Source organism: Cordyceps militaris (genome assembly GCF_000225605.1).
Source record: "Cordyceps militaris CM01 unplaced genomic scaffold CCM_S00001, whole genome shotgun sequence".
Classification (NCBI taxonomy): domain Eukaryota; kingdom Fungi; phylum Ascomycota; class Sordariomycetes; order Hypocreales; family Cordycipitaceae; genus Cordyceps; species Cordyceps militaris.
The window spans coordinates 1,601,494-1,618,140 of NW_006271969.1; the positions used below are offsets into that span (position 1 = coordinate 1,601,494).

The 16,647-nt window shown below is 54.3% G+C and overlaps 7 protein-coding genes across 7 annotated transcripts; 2 read left to right on the forward strand and 5 right to left on the reverse strand.

Annotated features, from left to right (window-relative positions):
* Positions 1–140: 140 nt before the first annotated feature.
* Positions 141–1,822, reverse strand: CCM_00451 (alcohol dehydrogenase; the record flags this gene model as incomplete). The annotated part of the gene is made up of 7 exons (XM_006665611.1): positions 141–176; positions 230–434; positions 481–682; positions 743–1,171; positions 1,238–1,255; positions 1,318–1,605; positions 1,675–1,822. 7 exons carry the CDS (start codon positions 1,820–1,822, stop codon positions 141–143), a joined length of 1,326 nt encoding a protein of 441 aa, XP_006665674.1.
* A 534-nt stretch (positions 1,823–2,356) lies between these two features.
* CCM_00452 (aldehyde dehydrogenase X) lies at positions 2,357–4,477 on the reverse strand (the record flags this gene model as incomplete). The annotated part of the gene is made up of 8 exons (XM_006665612.1): positions 2,357–2,444; positions 2,546–2,571; positions 2,669–2,680; positions 2,738–2,778; positions 2,937–3,509; positions 3,564–3,889; positions 3,942–4,023; positions 4,102–4,477. 8 exons carry the CDS (start codon positions 4,475–4,477, stop codon positions 2,357–2,359), a joined length of 1,524 nt encoding a protein of 507 aa, XP_006665675.1.
* A 964-nt stretch (positions 4,478–5,441) lies between these two features.
* Positions 5,442–7,105, forward strand: CCM_00453 (C6 transcription factor (UaY), putative; the record flags this gene model as incomplete). Its single annotated transcript, XM_006665613.1, has 2 exons — positions 5,442–7,037; positions 7,088–7,105. The coding sequence occupies 2 exons, from the start codon at positions 5,442–5,444 to the stop codon at positions 7,103–7,105; spliced, it is 1,614 nt and encodes a 537-aa protein (XP_006665676.1).
* Positions 7,106–7,370: 265 nt separating this feature from the next.
* CCM_00454 (DUF1446 domain protein) lies at positions 7,371–10,084 on the reverse strand (the record flags this gene model as incomplete). The annotated part of the gene is made up of 5 exons (XM_006665614.1): positions 7,371–7,565; positions 7,825–7,949; positions 8,003–8,038; positions 8,133–10,002; positions 10,055–10,084. 5 exons carry the CDS (start codon positions 10,082–10,084, stop codon positions 7,371–7,373), a joined length of 2,256 nt encoding a protein of 751 aa, XP_006665677.1.
* Positions 10,085–10,713: 629 nt separating this feature from the next.
* On the forward strand, positions 10,714–12,591 carry CCM_00455 (MFS nicotinic acid transporter Tna1, putative; the record flags this gene model as incomplete). Its single annotated transcript, XM_006665615.1, has 9 exons — positions 10,714–10,840; positions 10,902–10,954; positions 11,013–11,117; positions 11,180–11,316; positions 11,380–11,510; positions 11,568–11,803; positions 11,860–11,911; positions 11,964–12,305; positions 12,362–12,591. The coding sequence occupies 9 exons, from the start codon at positions 10,714–10,716 to the stop codon at positions 12,589–12,591; spliced, it is 1,413 nt and encodes a 470-aa protein (XP_006665678.1).
* Positions 12,592–13,345: 754 nt separating this feature from the next.
* Positions 13,346–15,130, reverse strand: CCM_00456 (triacylglycerol lipase, putative; the record flags this gene model as incomplete). The annotated part of the gene is made up of 1 exon (XM_006665616.1): positions 13,346–15,130. The coding sequence occupies one exon, from the start codon at positions 15,128–15,130 to the stop codon at positions 13,346–13,348; it is 1,785 nt and encodes a 594-aa protein (XP_006665679.1).
* A 650-nt stretch (positions 15,131–15,780) lies between these two features.
* On the reverse strand, positions 15,781–16,395 carry CCM_00457 (uncharacterized protein; the record flags this gene model as incomplete). Its single annotated transcript, XM_006665617.1, has 1 exon — positions 15,781–16,395. One exon carries the CDS (start codon positions 16,393–16,395, stop codon positions 15,781–15,783), a length of 615 nt encoding a protein of 204 aa, XP_006665680.1.
* Positions 16,396–16,647: the final 252 nt, after the last annotated feature.

The window sequence follows — 16,647 nt, forward strand, 5'->3', positions numbered from 1 at the left end:
GGCTGTTAAAATTGCTTGCCCTTGCCTTTCCTGTTGATCGTCATCGGTATGGAACACGCTACGGTCGGGCGAACAAGAATGCGCGAGGCCCAGAAGAAGTCCGTCGACGCTTAGGATGGGCTTGGATCTAGGCTGAGCTTCTAGATTGAACTTTCCTTGACTTCGGTATTGATATTCTAGGAAATGTTAGTCTATGCCGGAGTGTATGGTCGGGTTCTAGGTCAGATACCTTTCTGATCTCCTCGCAATGAGTTGGGTTGACCACCTGGCCCTTTTTGCACCGGAGGTAGAGCATTTTAAAGTCACGCCAGTATTGGCTCACGGTCTTTTTCTCTGGATTCTTACGTCTTTTCTGAAGGCATGCTTCACAGATCCAGTGGAGGAAGGTCATGATGAATCCTTTGTCGCAGTCGCGAGTGCTCAAGATTGACAAGCTATCAAGAGTTAAAGTCGACTACACATCTGCCTACAACTTCAGACCGAGCAACCTTTTCTACTGCCTCTGGTAGACGATCTATGGGGAAGACCTCAGTAGTGATGGACTTGAGTTTGCCCCTCTTTGCCAGATCTAAAACGTCGGCAAAGTCGCGGCGAGAAGCTGTCAATGTTCCCTTGATCATCAAATTCTGGTAAATGAACTGCCGAGGAGTCGCCCCAACGATCATGGGGCTATCAAAGGGTGCTAGTGTGCTGTTAGTGAAGATTCAAATGTCAATGACGTGCCAAAATTGCTGTGACGTACGTAGGCCGACTGCCAATATACAGCCTCCGACGCGGGTCCCGATGCATGCAACGGCATAGGAATATGCGGACGGCGCTGTCACGAAGACACCATGGGCGCCAATTCCATCTGCGATAGCCACTACCTCGGCAGCCACATCCTCGACCTCCTTGAAGTCGATGAAGGCCTCGGCGCCCAACTCCATGCAGATCGCTCTCTTATCCGCGCCTGTGTCGATGACGATAGGTCTCAAGCCGAGGGCGGCACAGATCTGGACCCCTTGAAGACCGACACCGCCGCCTCCGCCTGGAAACAGAGCCCATTGGCCATGCTGCAGCTTCGACTCTCGAATGGAGCGGTAGATGGTGGAGGCAGAGCACATGAGCGGTCCTGCCACGTGGTCCGGGACGCCGTCGGGTATGGGCTGGGTGTAATGGGCTGGGGATGTGACTGGAGACGCGTCAGCGTTAGTTGGTAGCGAGTGACATGACAATGGGGACAAGGGGAGATGCTAACTGTACTGCTGGTAGGAGCCTATGATTGATGCCAAGAGAGTCAGCGGCCGACGTTGCGTGTTGTAGATGGACTGAACGCACCGGTCACTCGCATGCCCGAGTTCAGCCTCGTTGGACAGTATGCCTCCTTGTCGGTCCAGCACAGCTGGCAGTTCTGGCAGGTCGACCACATGGGCTTGATGCCTGCCCTGTCACCTACCTTCCAGTCCTTGACGAGCTCGCCGACTTTGACGACGACCCCGGCGCCTTCGTGGCCCGGGGACTGCACACCGAAGCTGCTCAGCTTGTGGCCAAAGTCGGTCCGCATGAAGCCAATGTCGGAACGGCATATTCCGGTGCAGTTTAGGCGGATGAGGAGCTCAGTCGGTCCTAGCCAAGATCGAGCACGTCATCAGATGCAGCCGCAGCTAGTGGGTTGTAAAAGGCGGGGGAATTTACCAGGTTCGGGAGTAGGGACAGTCAGCACTTCAACCTTGAAATCAGGTCCCTCCTTTGTCATCACTCCGGCCTTGCAAAATTTTGGAATGTGAGGGCCATCAGATGTCTTTCCAGCTGGCCCAGCGCCCTGGGCATCGTTTGGTGTCATTGTTGGGTGGGGCTTCGGGGATGTTGTCTTGGTATTGCAAGGCAGCGGCAATGGAACCTTGTAGCAGCTCGCGAAATATACTGATGGAGATTATGCCTGTTCGGTCATGTGCTGGTTGGTTTTATTATATTATTAGTGTAATGTTGAAACTGGCCTGGATGGGACTGTTCCGAGTTGTGGATTCCAAGCCGGCGTCGGAGGCATCCCCGGACCTAGTCCGAATCCGTCGGCCGCACACCTCCGACGGAAAACTAGTCATCGGACATGGGTCCTGTTACTCGTGTGAATGGCAAGGGCCCGAGCGTCGGAAGTTGGCCGACCGCAGCATGGCCCTGACAATGAGACCGGATCTGTGACATCGATACCCTGAGTGCCGAGTGAAACTGAAGCATCGCGAGCACTGGTATTGTCCGACCAGACGTATTAGGGAAGGGCCGAAATGAGCTGTGCACCTTCTTGGCCATGACCATGAGAAAATGGGAATCTGAGACATATCTGGCCTTGAGGCGTTCGTCCCAAGGTCGGCGGTCGTGATCAACTCTGTACAGCTGAGCCGCCAGTCGGTCTCATAACCATTGCTTGCAGCGCCGGTCCTGATTCCTGAAAACCCCGGGTGGGCTGGCTAGTTCACAGAGTAAGTCTGGACAACCTTTCCCACAACTCGTAACTCGTAACATCTCCACGCAAAGAAATTAAGATCATACGCCCACATCTAGCACGCACCAATTCTGCACATATAAACTCTGCGTCTATGCATTCAAGTATGGCTGGAATGCCCTGAATTTCTACATCGTTCTACCCTAATCGACTTGAAAATTCATATAACGTAGCATCCATTTGACTTACGTAGAGTTCATGCTAGGGACAGGTTTTAGTCTCACAAGATTGATGCAAAGAATAAAGACGGCAACTTACTTGATCAACACCGTCTTTGGCTCCGTGTATGCTCGTAGGACCTATTTTTCGTCAGCGTGGCTCCGAATCATTTTAATGGTTTCATTACCTCTGATCCGAATTCTCGCCCAGTTCCTGAAGCCTTGCATCCGCCGAAAGGAACCTGTGTATTGACCTGACGCCATCAGCAGCATGTTCTCAGAAAACACAACTTGCATACGTACATAGCTAACACAATTTATGCCAACGACACCCGACTCAAACTTGGAAGATACCCGAAGAGCCCTAGTGATGTCCCTCGTGAAGACACCGGCCATCAGCCCAAACTCGGTATCGTTTGCCTTGGCGAGCACTTCCTCCTCCGTTTCGAAAGTGTCGATGACGGAGACGGGCCCGAAAACTTCATCCGTCACAATTTCTGCTCCGGGCTTGGGGTTAACAAACACGGTAGGTTCGATGAAGCAACCACTGTTGCCAATGACGCCTCCGCCAACGACGAGTTCGGCCTGGTCCTTGGCTCTCTCGAGCATACCCTTGACCCTCTCGAACGAGATCTTATCCACAAGAGGACCATAGGCAACGTTGGGGTCTTCAGGGTCACCCATGCTTTTCGCAGCGTCCAGCATTTTCTGCTGATACCTCTGGATGAACTCTTTGGCAATGGACTTTTGCACGTAAACCCTCGAGGCCGCGATACACACCTGTCCACTGCGAGCCATGATAGCCTTGACAGTCCATTCCAATGCGTTTTCAAGGTTCGCGTCATCAAAAATGACAGCAGGGCTTTTTCCACCTGATGACATGTTAGCTACTACGTGTTAACCACCACATTATGGGAGAGCCTCACCAAGTTCCAGTGTCGCACGCTTCAGATTTGACTGGGCACTAGCCACCTGTATCTTTTTCCCAGTGGCAACGCTGCCGGTGAAGCTGATTTTGCGAATTCGCATATGTCGCGCAAGTAGCTCTCCAGTTGTACCATGACCACTGATTACCTGAACGACACCACTGGGAATCCCGGCCATGGCTATCAGGGGCCCGAGTGCCAGCGTTCCGAAAGGCGTTTTCTCGGACGGCTTGACGATGATGACATTGCCAGTGACCAGGGCTGGGCCAATTTTGTGAAAAGCAGTCGCAATCGGAGAGTTGAAAGGGCAGATGGCCGCACAAACACTGAATCCAGCCAATCAGTCCGGTTATTTCTGTACTGACTTGAGGAGCTTACCCCAGTGGCTCATGTCGGACCAACTTGACAAAGCCATCGTCGTCAGGCATATATTCGCCCTTGAATTTGTCACACCAGCCAGCTTTTGGTTGTCAGCGTAAAGCTCCAGCAAATGGGTCTCACAATCCGTGGCAAAAGAGGGAGATGCATGTCAACTTACACATGTAGCGCAAGCCGTTGACAATGTAATTCTTCTCCCTAGTCGGGATCAGCGAGACGGGATTTCCACCAGTCATGGTATCAAGTCTTAGCAAGCCTTCCAGATGTTCGTCCATGATGTCAGCCAGTCTGCTCAAGCACAGCCCCCTCTGAGCCGAGGAGAAGCGACTCCAATCTCCTTGGAAAGCTGCTTCCGCGTGCTTGACCGCGTTGTCGACATCCTGTGGCCCACCAATAGGAACGTTACGAGAAACAACCTGGTCGTTCTTGGGATTGCGTACTGTGAAGACCTCCTTGTTCAACGGCTCCACGTACTCCCCATTGATCCAGAACTTTGTCAGATCCGTCACGGCAGGGGTCTTGAATGGCGGCGGCATGATGGTGTCAGGCAGGATCCGGGTTGATGTGTAGCATGTCTTGTGCAATGCTGCCGAGGAGCTGGGAGACATGCGCACTGGTCACTTTAAAGTGTCTATCAATCTGCCGCAGCCATGTTGAACAGACCTTTCATGGCCAGCGGGGTCCGAAAAAATGCGGAGAGGAAGTGAGTCGAAGCATTCGGACGCGGACCTCCGTCCGACAGCTGCCGACTCTGATAAAGGCAAAGTGGATCTATAAGCTTATAAGAATTGTTCTAGGTACCTTTTCTACGATCTTAACCTTCACCTTCATCCTAACTAGCGCTAGTATATAGCGTGCTTTATACAACTATAACCGGTATGCGTTCTAGAAAACCCTTTTCCTAGGCTAAACTCGGTTAGGTCAATTATGTGGGGCTCGCCCCGTTATGTGCAACCACCCGTTCGCCCCGCCGTGTGTTCCACTTTTATATTAGTTGCCCCGCATTATTTCGAGCAATGGGAACCTTACCAAGATGGAACCATCTTTCACTTCCCACTTCCCGGCACCACGCAGTCGTATGACTTGTGGCATCGAGGATGAGGAACCGATGGCCTTCTGGCTAGACTGGCCAGTTGAGGCATTCGTTGCAGTCTGCCGAGCGTCATGAAATTGCTGGACATCGGTCACATTGAGCACAACAACTGAAAACATCCGCCAACGGCAATCCCGCATCGATGCATGAACCAACCCACACCAGCACCAGCACTAGCACTTCTATCCAACTTAGTCAAAATCCAGCTGGGGAAAAGCAGCTGGGAAAAGCAGCTGGATGTTGACTGCCCCGCTTTGACGCCGCATTTCTACTTTCTTGTACGACTTCGCTCCCTTCTTACTTGCCTCTCCGGCGCCCATCATCGACATAGCGGCAAATACGGAGAGGACTCTGTTCATACACCTTGCTTCCAAGGTAGTATTGATCCGAACTCGTCTGCAATCGTCATGCCGCTAGAAAACATCGTGTCGCCTGGTCCCGCAGACGCTGCGACCGTTGGCGAGCGCTTCGCCCGTCTTGCATGTGACCGGTGCTATCGCCGCAAAGCACGCTGTGACAGGATTCTTCCAGCCTGCACGACTTGCATCCGAGGAAATGCTGAATGCCGCTACAACGCCCGTCAGGGTCTGGCTCAGCGGGACGAATTGGTCGAGTCTTTGGAGAGGCGTCTTCGCCAAATGGACGCCAAAAACCGGGCTTTGTCCAAGGAGCTGCAGCAGGCGAGGGCCAAGCATGTGTCAGCAGACCACACAGCCAGTGCCGCGACTGAGTACGCAGGCAACAGCACCTCGCCAGAGCCCATGGAACAGGGCAGCAGCAGGGATGCTGAACATGGCAATGAGGTCGCCAAGCAGGTCTTTTCTCTCTCCCTCAATGCCGGGTCTCATAGCCAGTATCTCGGCTCGGCGAGTGGCGCGATTCTGGCCAATCTGCTTGGAGCACATGGTCGCATTGGTCATGTTACAGCCGACATCGATAATGACTTGGTCTTTCGGCGATTTGATCACGCGGCCGGGCACAACGCCGACAACCTAGGACCAGAGGCGGCAAGTCAGCCCTCGGAACCTCTTGCCCGCGATTTGCTGGCCGCATATCTCTCACACGACCACATATGTTACCCGTATCTCCACCCGCACGCCCTCATAACGTCCCTGACAGACCTGTATGCCGACAAGTCGTACCTCGAGGATCATCCGGTAGAAGTTTTCACTCTCGACATGGTCTTCGCCATTGCCACTGCTCAGGTGCACAAGTACTCCTGGAATGTCATGCCCGATGCCGAAACGTACTACGAGCGCGCCATTTCACGATTCAGTACTGCTCTCGAGGCAGGCGGTCTAGCAGCCCTCCAGAGCATCATGCTGCTCTGTCAATATCGCATGCTCAGCATCTCCTACGGCACCTCTGCAAGCCTATGGCACCTCCTGGGAATGGCCGCCAGGCTTGGTCTGGAAATGGGTCTTCATCGAGAGGCTGCGTACGTCATTCCGTCCCATCTGTCACCAGCCGCTCAAGCGAGGGCCAGACACAAGAACGAAGTCAAAAGAAGGTGTTTCTGGTGTCTGTTCGGAATGGATCGTATTGTGAGCAACACGCTAGGAAGACCCATGGCGATCAATCTTGACGACACGGATACGGCGTACCCGTCCATCAAAGATGAATCACACCATCTCTTCCACTCAACCCCTACAGCAGACCAAGTGTTTGAGAATTCGCAGGATTTCAGAAATACGTCCGTCTTTGTTCACATCACTCGGCATCGGGTACTCATTGGCAAGATTCTGTCCAGCTTGCACAACGTGCCGAAAAGTAGGATGCCGGACCCAACTTCCCGTGCGGCCATTCGCCAACAGCTCTCTGCAGAGCTTGATGAATGGAAGCATGGAGTTTCCTCTCTCCCGTTGACCGACACAAAATCCGGACGTCAGTATGAGCGTTCAACCTTCAAGTCTTTGGAATGGTATCGTCTGCTGTATCACAACTGCATTCTGATGCTGTACAGACCTACTTCCACCACGGATGACGCAAGCCCCACTGCCGAGGTTCTAGAGCAGCTTTATCAATCATCACGACAGTCTATCCGTGCATATAGTCTCCTTTTTGGAGATAGACGAATAAATTACACGTGGATCACGTTACATGCCGTCTTCATCGTCGGCCTCTCTTACGTATACGCTGTCCGTACACATTTTCAGAACAGGCGACGTCACATCAAGCATCCCCTCGGATGCCCATCAAGACCCGCCGAGGGGCAGTTGTCGACCGATCCCACCATCTCCCAGATCGTGTCAGACACGAGGGCCTGCTCCACAGTCCTTGTTGCGCTTTCGGAGCGGTGGAATACAGCGAGGGAGTGTCACAATGTATTCGGGCGGTTATGTGATGCCGTCATCGTTGATGCCTCGGACTTCCACATGAATTCTTCGCAAGGAAAGAGCGAGAGACGGCCAGCCTCGCCTCAAGCTCAACCGGAACCAAATGAGCCCACATTGTTCGCGCTGCCCCAAGATGACTTGTTTAGTTTCCCAGCCACAGACTTGGACCAAAACTACCAGGTTTGCTTCGAAGATCTACAAAGAGTCTTGGGGGGTCATTATGACGACAATATAAATGCCCTATTGTGGCCCCAGTTTGACATGAATCTGGGTTTCGATTAGGTGGGCATGGATCTGCTTTTCGGTTCCTGGAGCGGAAAAGCAGGAGTGGTCGGAAAGGGATGATACAATGGTAGGGACAGGGCTCCGATCAACTACACCAGATATACACGTTGGTCAACCCGGTTGATCAACGTACACGTAAACCAACTACAGTGGACTTCTGCTGTCATACATCAATCAATCTACACCACGTGGTGTATGTATATGTTGTTGATTTAACAGCTCCCTGGTGCCGCTCTCTTTTGCCTAGAAGTGTCATCACCTCTTGCTCTTCTAGATCAAGCCTCTCTCCAAGAACTTTACTGGGATATCTGCGTGTCGACTCCTCAAATACTCTGCGATGCCTTTACCAAGTCCATCGATGCGGTCCGAAGAGGCGATACCCCCTGAAAGGTTATCCAGTATGCGACTAGAGAAATCCTCAGTCTCGTCCATTAAATAGCAGAAGGGGGAGTACTTACAAATGCACTGCCCTCAGACCTGTAAATTCAACACGCTCAACACGACGTGTCACGTCACCTCTGTGCCAATCGTCACCAAGCAAAAGCTTGAGTCTAGACACCGTCAGGTAGCTTTTGAGCCACTCGTATTCGTCGTCATATGCAGAGCGGGAGAAGAAGCCGATGTTGGAATTGTCCGCTTTATCGCCAGATCTTGCGTGCACGACATGGCCCAGAGGTGCACTCCGGGTCGGCCCGAAGCTCAGGAGATCGACAGGGTTTACAGTCTCGTACGACGGGCGTTCCACGGGGTAGGTTGCCGTGACCTTTACAGGAGGTATGTCAATCACCTGTCCCGGAGAAATTTCGACCTGGTTCTTGATCTTGTTCCGAGGAATCACAGTCGGGAATATTTCCATGAACGGCTTGGGATCCATCGTCCGGAAGTCGAGGTTCATGTGGTACCCTGGATAGCTCTGCAAGCGCAATGCATAGATGGGGTCCTTGAACTTTCGGGAGCTGATGTCCTCGAGGTTTCTCGCCTGCGCGAAGATGCGGAGGAAAACCGTTCCTGCTTGCTGGCTCTCTGGATCGGCCGTCTTGCTGCCGTATCGCTCGATGCTGAGCTTGCAAAACTTGCTGTCCTTGAAAATGTGATCCAGCTGTCGGCGCAGCATCGCTTCCTTGGCTTCTATATCCAGACCATTGATGTAGAACGTTGCCTCGGCCTGATAACCTCCAGGGGCCGCGAACATTGCCTTGGTCGTCGCTGGTGGAGGCAGACCGATAGCGCCCGAAACTCTGATTCTGCCCGGCGACCCCGGTTCTGCCTTGACTTGGACATGTGCCAGATCAGCCACGACGTCAGGATTCAAGTACAGGTGGCCTTGGAGCTCGTATAGGATCTGAGCCCGAACCGTGTCCTCAGTCACCCGCCCACCGCCTGCAGACGTCGATGTGATGACGCACCGTCCGCGTTCGTCAATCTCGGCAATCGGGAAGCCGAGATCGACCAGCTCGCCCATGAAGTCCTTGAAGCCGGAAAAGTTTGCGCCGCAGACGTAGGCGCCGCACTCGATCAGGTGGCCGGCGAGCAGCGAGCCGGCCCAGGCGTCGTAGTCGTCCTCTGCCCAGTTGAAGTACCAGGCGGCAGCACCCATGACGGGCGACGCGTCGGTGCAGCGCCCGCATATCACGATCTGCGCTCCCGAGTCCAGCGCCGCGACGATGCCCTTGCACCCGATGTAAGCGGCGCCACAGAAGGGCTGGAGGTCCCAGTCGGCCAGCTTCCGAGTCTCGTGGTCCAGATGGGTATAGTCCAGGCCGTCTTCCGGGTCGTGAATCATGTATGAGACGTCGTCTCCCAGGACCGCAGCGACCCGAACGTCGTCATGGCCGCGACTCTTGCACAGCTCACGCACGTGTCGCGTAAGAGCAGTGGTGTTGAGGGCACCGGCATTTGTGACAACTTTGATGCCTCTGGCGACAATCTCATCAAGGTTCGATGTGAGCTGGTCGAGAAACCCCTTTTCGTAGCCTGCACCTGGATTTTGCTGCTTGACGATGGCATTCCATGCAATGTTCATCTCAGAGAGCCAGTCGCCGGTGATGAAGTCCACATTGCCGTATTTGATCATTCGCTCCATAGAGGTAGCGCTGTCGCCTGTTGCGGCGGAGATGTTGCCAATTCTGAGCGTACTTGGGCGCGTCATTGTGTGAGTGGTTGCCTCGGAAGAGAGCAAATTTGGCGTACCAGGAACAGTTTTTTTGCTGGGATGGAACACATTGATCAATAATTGCGACAGCAGTTTACTTGGTAGATTGCCGCAGCAGGCAGCGGGTGTAACACCGTCGGAATTGTGTCCGCGTGCAGATACACCGTCGGGGCTGTGTCCGAGCCGATGGCGGAGCTGTGTCCGAGCCGATGGCGGGGCTTCTCTGGTGGCCGAGATGAAACCGGACCCGCGTCCGAGCGGATTTTGTCCGAATCATGGACGCTAGTGTCCGGCAAGCAATGGAATGAACAACGAATGTTTGACAATTACCGAGCAATGAGCTAGACTAGCGACGCTTCGGCCGCTTAGATAGGATAGGACTCCGAACACTTGGTCAATTAGTTAGTCATTAGCAAGCAGTAACAACGTGCAACGCGAGTTGCTGGGATAGAGAGATTTTACCTAGGCTTCCTCTGGGCGTAATAAAACAATGAATGACTTCTAGCAAGCAGCCGGCATCTTCCGGAGCCTATTGCTCGCTCCCCACAGGGGCCGTTGGTCCGCTTTTGCGCCAAAGAATCCCCCCCCCCCGGCTCCCTTTCCCCATGGGGTTTGTGACAGCTTGACCGGGGTAGCCCCCGGGAAGCCCCCGACTAACGATGACGATACCCGCGGTATAAAAGGTGTGGGTGGCCATTCGTTGAAGTTTCTAGAAATCCTTGCCTTGGGACTTCGCACCTGACTTGCTGAGGACAAATCTCGTGAATCGCACAAGATGACATCATCCCACCCTTCTCCAGACCGATACCCTTCAAAGGATCACATCGATCACATAGAAAGGTCCAACGAAGTACTGCAAGCCGCTCCTTCGTACCATCACCAACACTAATATACAAGTAGATCCCCATGCACGACCCACAAGAAGTCGGGAGAATCCTTCGAAAGATGGATTGGCGAATCCTGCCTTTCCTTGCCGTTCCTTACCTGCTGTCGTACATGGATCGCGGTAACATTGGCAACGCAAAAGTAGCCGGCATGTACACTCAGCTTCGGCACCGAACAGCCAGACTTTGCTAACGCCAATCTGTATCCAGGCATGAATACCGATATGGGATTGACCGACAAACAATACAACATTTGTTTGATGGTACAACGTCGACTCTGTGATTCAAAAGTGGTCTTGTGCTCTAATCCATGCAAAATAGGTCTTCTTCTTCACCTACAGCCTATTCGAGGTGCCCAGCAACATAGTCCTTAAGCTCATGCCACCTTCACGGTGGATCGGAATTATGATGCTTGGTTGGGGCACGGTATGATCTTCAGCATGCAGCCATGATGATATCTTACGCTACCATACTTATCCGCCCGATAGGCCATGACGCTGCAAGGACTCGTCCGGCAGTACTCCCACCTGATTGCTACCCGGCTCGTTCTCGGTCTTTTCGAAGCCGGCCTGTTCCCCGCCGCAACCTATCTCTTGACCACGTGGTATTGTAGATTCGAGCTCCAGTAAGTGCTCCGGATCTACGGCGCCCTCGGCGAGCATCGCCAACTGATTCACACCATTTTCAGGACGAGAATGAGCATCTTCTTTGCTGCTGCTTCCCTTGCCGGGGCGTTTTCTGGCATCCTCGCGTTCGCCATCTCAAAGATGAATGGGATTGGAGGTCTTGAGGGATGGCGCTGGATCTTCATCCTTGAGGGTGAGCGAACAAGGCCAACTTCAGTCCGTCTATCAGCTAGGACTAACTCTACGACAGGGCTGCTGACCATTGTGGTTGCTGTCGTCATTCCATTCGTGCTTCCCGATTCTCCTGAAACTGCAAAGTTCCTCAGCGACGATGAAAAAGCCATCGTCATCCATCGCCTGCGACATGACTCTGGAACCGAGTCCGGTATTGTTGGCACCGGCGAGAAGTTTCAGTGGAAGTACTTGATTGCAGCCATGCTTGACTGGAAATTGTACCTATCCATTTTTATATATTGGGGTCATTCGGTAAGCAATCAAAGCATCTTTACGCTTCCTCGTGTCTAATCCTGGCCACGCGGCAGATTCCTATATACGCCTTCACATTCACAGCTCCCACCATTATCCGACAGCTCGGTGAGTTGGCCTATTGCATGAACCGCTAGTGAAATCTGACAATTGTTCCAAGGCTACTCTGCTGCAAATGCCCAGCTGCTCACCATACCCGTGTACTTCTTCGGGGCGCTTACCACAGTGGTCGTATCTCGGCTTGCGGATCGCTATAAATGCCGCTGGGTCTTTATCACAGGTGCATACGCAGTGTCAACGGTCGCATTTATTGGACTGCTCGCGATACCGCATCCTCGGCTTCCAGGGCTTACCTATGCGCTGTTGTTCTTAATCACAGGCGGTTTGTACCCTGCCATCATCGGCTTGATAGCCTGGATCGCAAACAACCTTGCGCCTTCCTGGAAAAGAGCGGTGGGCATGGCATTCCTGATGGGATTTGGCAACCTGGGAGGTGCCGTCTGTACGTTTACGTGGGAAGACGAGCTTTGCTTCACGAGCTAACCTTCCATCACACAGCTTCAAACATATTCATTGCATCCCAGGCTCCTCATTACTGGATCGGCTATGGGATGTGCCTCGCGCTGGTCGTGGTCGCAATCCTGGCCACGGTGGTAATGCGAGTCACATTGAGCAAGATCAATCGCCAAAGAGATGCTTTGGACGAAGACGAGATTCGAGCCATGTACTCGGATGCGCAGCTGGTGGAGATGGGAGACCGCAGTCCACTCGTCAGATATGTTCTCTGATCGCAAGTCGATTTCTAGTACCAGGTTCAACGAATAAGCGATGGTGCACTTGTGGAGGGATGCTTCGAGTGCCAAATAAAAGTCAATTTGGCCAAAGGTCCTCTCTTGCGAAATATATGCATTCAACAACGTGCATCCGTGACATTTCTGGGATCTGGTCACTGAATCAATTGTATAGATGTAAAAGTAACACTTTATAGGCCTCGTTCCCTTCCTTGCTTATACACTGTCACCCTACTCGCATTGCACTTAAAAGCTACCGATAGTGACGGAACTAATAACGATAACGTTAATAATTGTAATGATCTCGACAAGTCTATTAATTACTACCCTCACAAAAGCTACTTGCCTTCTAGAACTTTTCGTAAGGGCTAGGGACTCCGCCGGCATTTCGCAACTCGTATTCTTCCCTTCCTTCCATTTTCCAAAAAGCTTAGAAACGTGTCTAGATTTTAATACTATATTAAAATATCTTTATCTTTTAAATTATATTAAACTATAGCTTAGATTCCTTTCAACATACTATACCTTGTACCCTTTGTTTCCATTAAAAGATGGCGTCGTTGTCCAGCCAGATAACATTCGCTTGCTATTCTCATCCCGGGATTTGGTATCTAAACAACTTATACTACTTTACACACCATTTTCAAAATCAAGAAAAGAAAACGACTCCAATTCAAAACAAACAAAAGAGAAGGATCCAATCTGTTCTGAAATCCCCCAAACTTCGTCGCAACCTTGGTCGCACCACCACTTAGACACGCATCCGCGGCGCCATGCGATCGAAAAACGTGCAGCTGAACCTGAGGTGCGCCGTGCTCTTCTCCCCGGTCACGCCGCCGTTTCCCAACACGAGGCGTGTGCGTTTTCCCGGCGACCAGCTGCCCCATTTGGCCAGGCCGACGACGCGCTCCCCGACCTTGACCTCGTTCTTGCCGCCCTTGGCTTTTTTGTGCGCCCGGTTGGGGTTGTGCGAGCGCACAAAGTTGGCCCAGTACCGCTGCTTGACGAGCGGCACGGCCTCGTTGGCGCCGCCGCGCCGGTAGCTGTTGGGCACGGCGGCGGCGGCGGCGGTGCCCCCCCAAAGGGCGGCGGCCTCTGTGTTTTGGTGCGCGCCGAGGTCGCCGTCCGTGTCGTCGGCGCCGTCCACGTCCCAGGAATACAGGTACGCGTCCTTGACGCCCCCGTCGCGCAGCCGCCCCACGGCCGCCAGCGTCGGGCACGTGTACCGCAGGTCCTGGTCGATGCGCGCGAGGATGTTCTGGAAGCAGGCCGGATCGCCGCCGCCGCCGCCGCACGCGCTGGTCGTGTACAGCGCCTCCATCTCGGCGAGGTCCGCCGCCTGCAGGAACGGGTACAGGTCGTGCATGAAGCTCGTCACCGAGTCGGTGCTCGACCGGTTGCGGTACGCAAACGCCGTCCCGGGCGCCGCCACCGTGCTGCCAAACAGGAACGGCACCCGCGCAAAGTGGCCCGCCGCGAGGCTCTGCGACGTCGTTTTCGAGACGAGGTCGTGGTCGATCACCGGCACCCACCGGTCCCACGGCGCCGCGTGCACCGTCGAGAGCGCCAGCTGCCGGCTCGCCTCCTGGATGGCGTCGGCATCGAGCGCGAGCAGGCACGCGAGCGTCTTGGCGTCGTCGCCAATCGCCAACCGCGCGGCCAGCGAGGCGGCGGCGGCGGTCGCGTTGTGGCTTCTGCTGCTGCTGTTGCGCTCGCAGCCGAGCTGCTGCGCGAAGCGGTGGTACTCGGTGGCGGCCTCGTCGAGGTCGCGCATCGGCGCAAACGAGGGCGACTCGGCAATGACGGCGTTGAAGTGGGGGCTGTCGTCCTTGTGCATGATGAGGTGCGCCATGACGTACTGCGCGGCGATGCCGGAGCCGCCGAGGGTGACTTGCTCCGGGTCGCCGCCGAAGCGGCGTATGAAGCGGCGCACCCACTCGAGGGCGCGGACCTGGTCGCGGAGCCCGTTGTTGGTGCCGAGCGTGTGGCCGCTGGCGAGGAAGCCGTACGGGCCGAGGCGGTGGTTGAACGTGACGACGACAAAGTTGCCGTCGTTGGCCTGCAGCAGGCCCGTCGCGTTGATGTCGGCGTCGGTCTGCGCATTGGCGTAGCCGTCGCCGCCCAGCCACACGAGCACGGGCAGGAACGGGCCCGTCGTCCGCGTCTCGTTGGGCGCGTACACGTTGATGAAGAGGCAGTCTTCGCTGTGGCCCGCCGCGCCCGCCGCGCTGCCCGTCACGAGGCAGCGGTCGCCGTACGCCGCCGCCGACAGCTCCTCCGTCTCCTCGAGGGGCTCCTCGGGCGGTCGGAAGCGCCGGGCACCGGTCGGCGGCGCGGCGTACCGCATCCCCAGCCACTGCGTGATGCCCTTGCCCAGTTGGACCCCGTGGTAGGTGGCGTAGGGCAGCCTGACCCGGCTGGATATGGCGAGGGTCGGTGTGGCGGCGCCGAGTAGGGCGGCGGCGGCGGAAAGGGTCGAGTGAAGCTTCATGGTTGCGGGTGGAGGGTGTTGACGGCAAGGACTATGAGTAGACATTGCTTCAGGCGGGGGGACGAGGGCTAGTTATACGCCTGCCTGCAAGCGAAAAAAAAACAAAATTCATTATTATTCTTCTTTTTAACTTCTCTTACAGCGGCGTGTAAAGTCTAAGTAGCTGGCGCCTCGCTCGTTCGCTTCTTATCACTAGGTGGCGGCAGAGACTTGGACAAGTTTTCCTCACATAATATTAAAAAAAAATGGCGAAAAAAAGTGAACTTTCCCCCTTTATTGTTAGGCTTGAGAATAGATGCCGACAGAGCTAGACCCTTGGAGAGTAAAAGGGTTGTAGGGTTCGAGATCACGCTAGGCTCGGATCGAGGAGCGCCACTAGATGATCTAGTTCAGCCGCCAGCTTGATCATGCCCGCAAAGTTTATTTTACTTATTTCCTTCTGTTGAACCTCTCTTGCAAGGCCACGTAGCCACAACTGTCGGTGATATTTTTGAGAAAATTGCCTCTTCGGATTCAAGCTATACGACGGTCACATCAAAGGTGACTGGCATGTGTTGTACAACGGCACAAAATGTCCTCGCACTGCGAGTATATTCACCCATGTGTAAACAAGCCAATGAACAAGAGATCTAGTATACACCAAGAACCCCCTGCCCTCTCCCCCAAACCATAACAAGCAGCTCACAGGGGCAAGCTCAAGCCAATCCAAATGCCTGCTTCGCACGCGTCAGGTACGCCTTCCTCTCTGGCGTCACGGTCACTCCCACGCACTGCATGTACGCCTCGAATCCCTTGTCCAGGTCGGCGACGAGCGCTGCATGCGCGCTGCCGCACTTTGTCGCGTAGAACCACGGCCCACTGCCAAAGTTGTACTCGTCCGGGGTGACGAGGGCCAGGATCTCGTTGAGCTTGTCCTTGTCCAGGCCGTCGACCGACTTCACGTCCGCCACCTTGTCCTTGACCCCGGGCAGCGACTTGGCGTACTCGAGGTTGAACTTGTCCATCTGCATGTTGGCGGTGCCCTGGCCGGGGCGGCCGGGGCTGACGTTGTGCTTGAATTTGAAATCGACCGACTCAAAGGCCATGAGGGACAGCACGGCAGCGATCTCGTTGTACGTAAGGACTTCGTACTTGGCCATGCTGTCGATGAGAAAGGGGGCCGCCTGATCGGCGGTCCGGCAGTCGGGCGCGGCGGCGGCCGCGCACTGGACGGAGCCGGGCGCGACGATCTTGATTATGTCCGCGGCCGAGGTCGCGGCGGCGGCCGTGAGCGGCAAGATAGCGGCGGGAAGCGCTCGAGTAAGCTTCATGGCGTTTTCTGGGTGTTGATGCAAGAGGAGAAGAAAAATAAAAAAGAGACTGGCTTCTGGGGGTGTCTCACAGTGTTAGATGCCTCTCTTGTGAGTTCGTTGATTCGGGCGTTTGTTGTAGTGGAGCAGCAACCTTTCCCTGTCTGTAATAAGTGAGTGACAAGAGGAAACCCAAAAGAATGAATGAAAAAGAATGACAAAGAATGGATGAGAAATTGAAAAGGAGGAAAGACGGGCAATGGTATTTCTAGT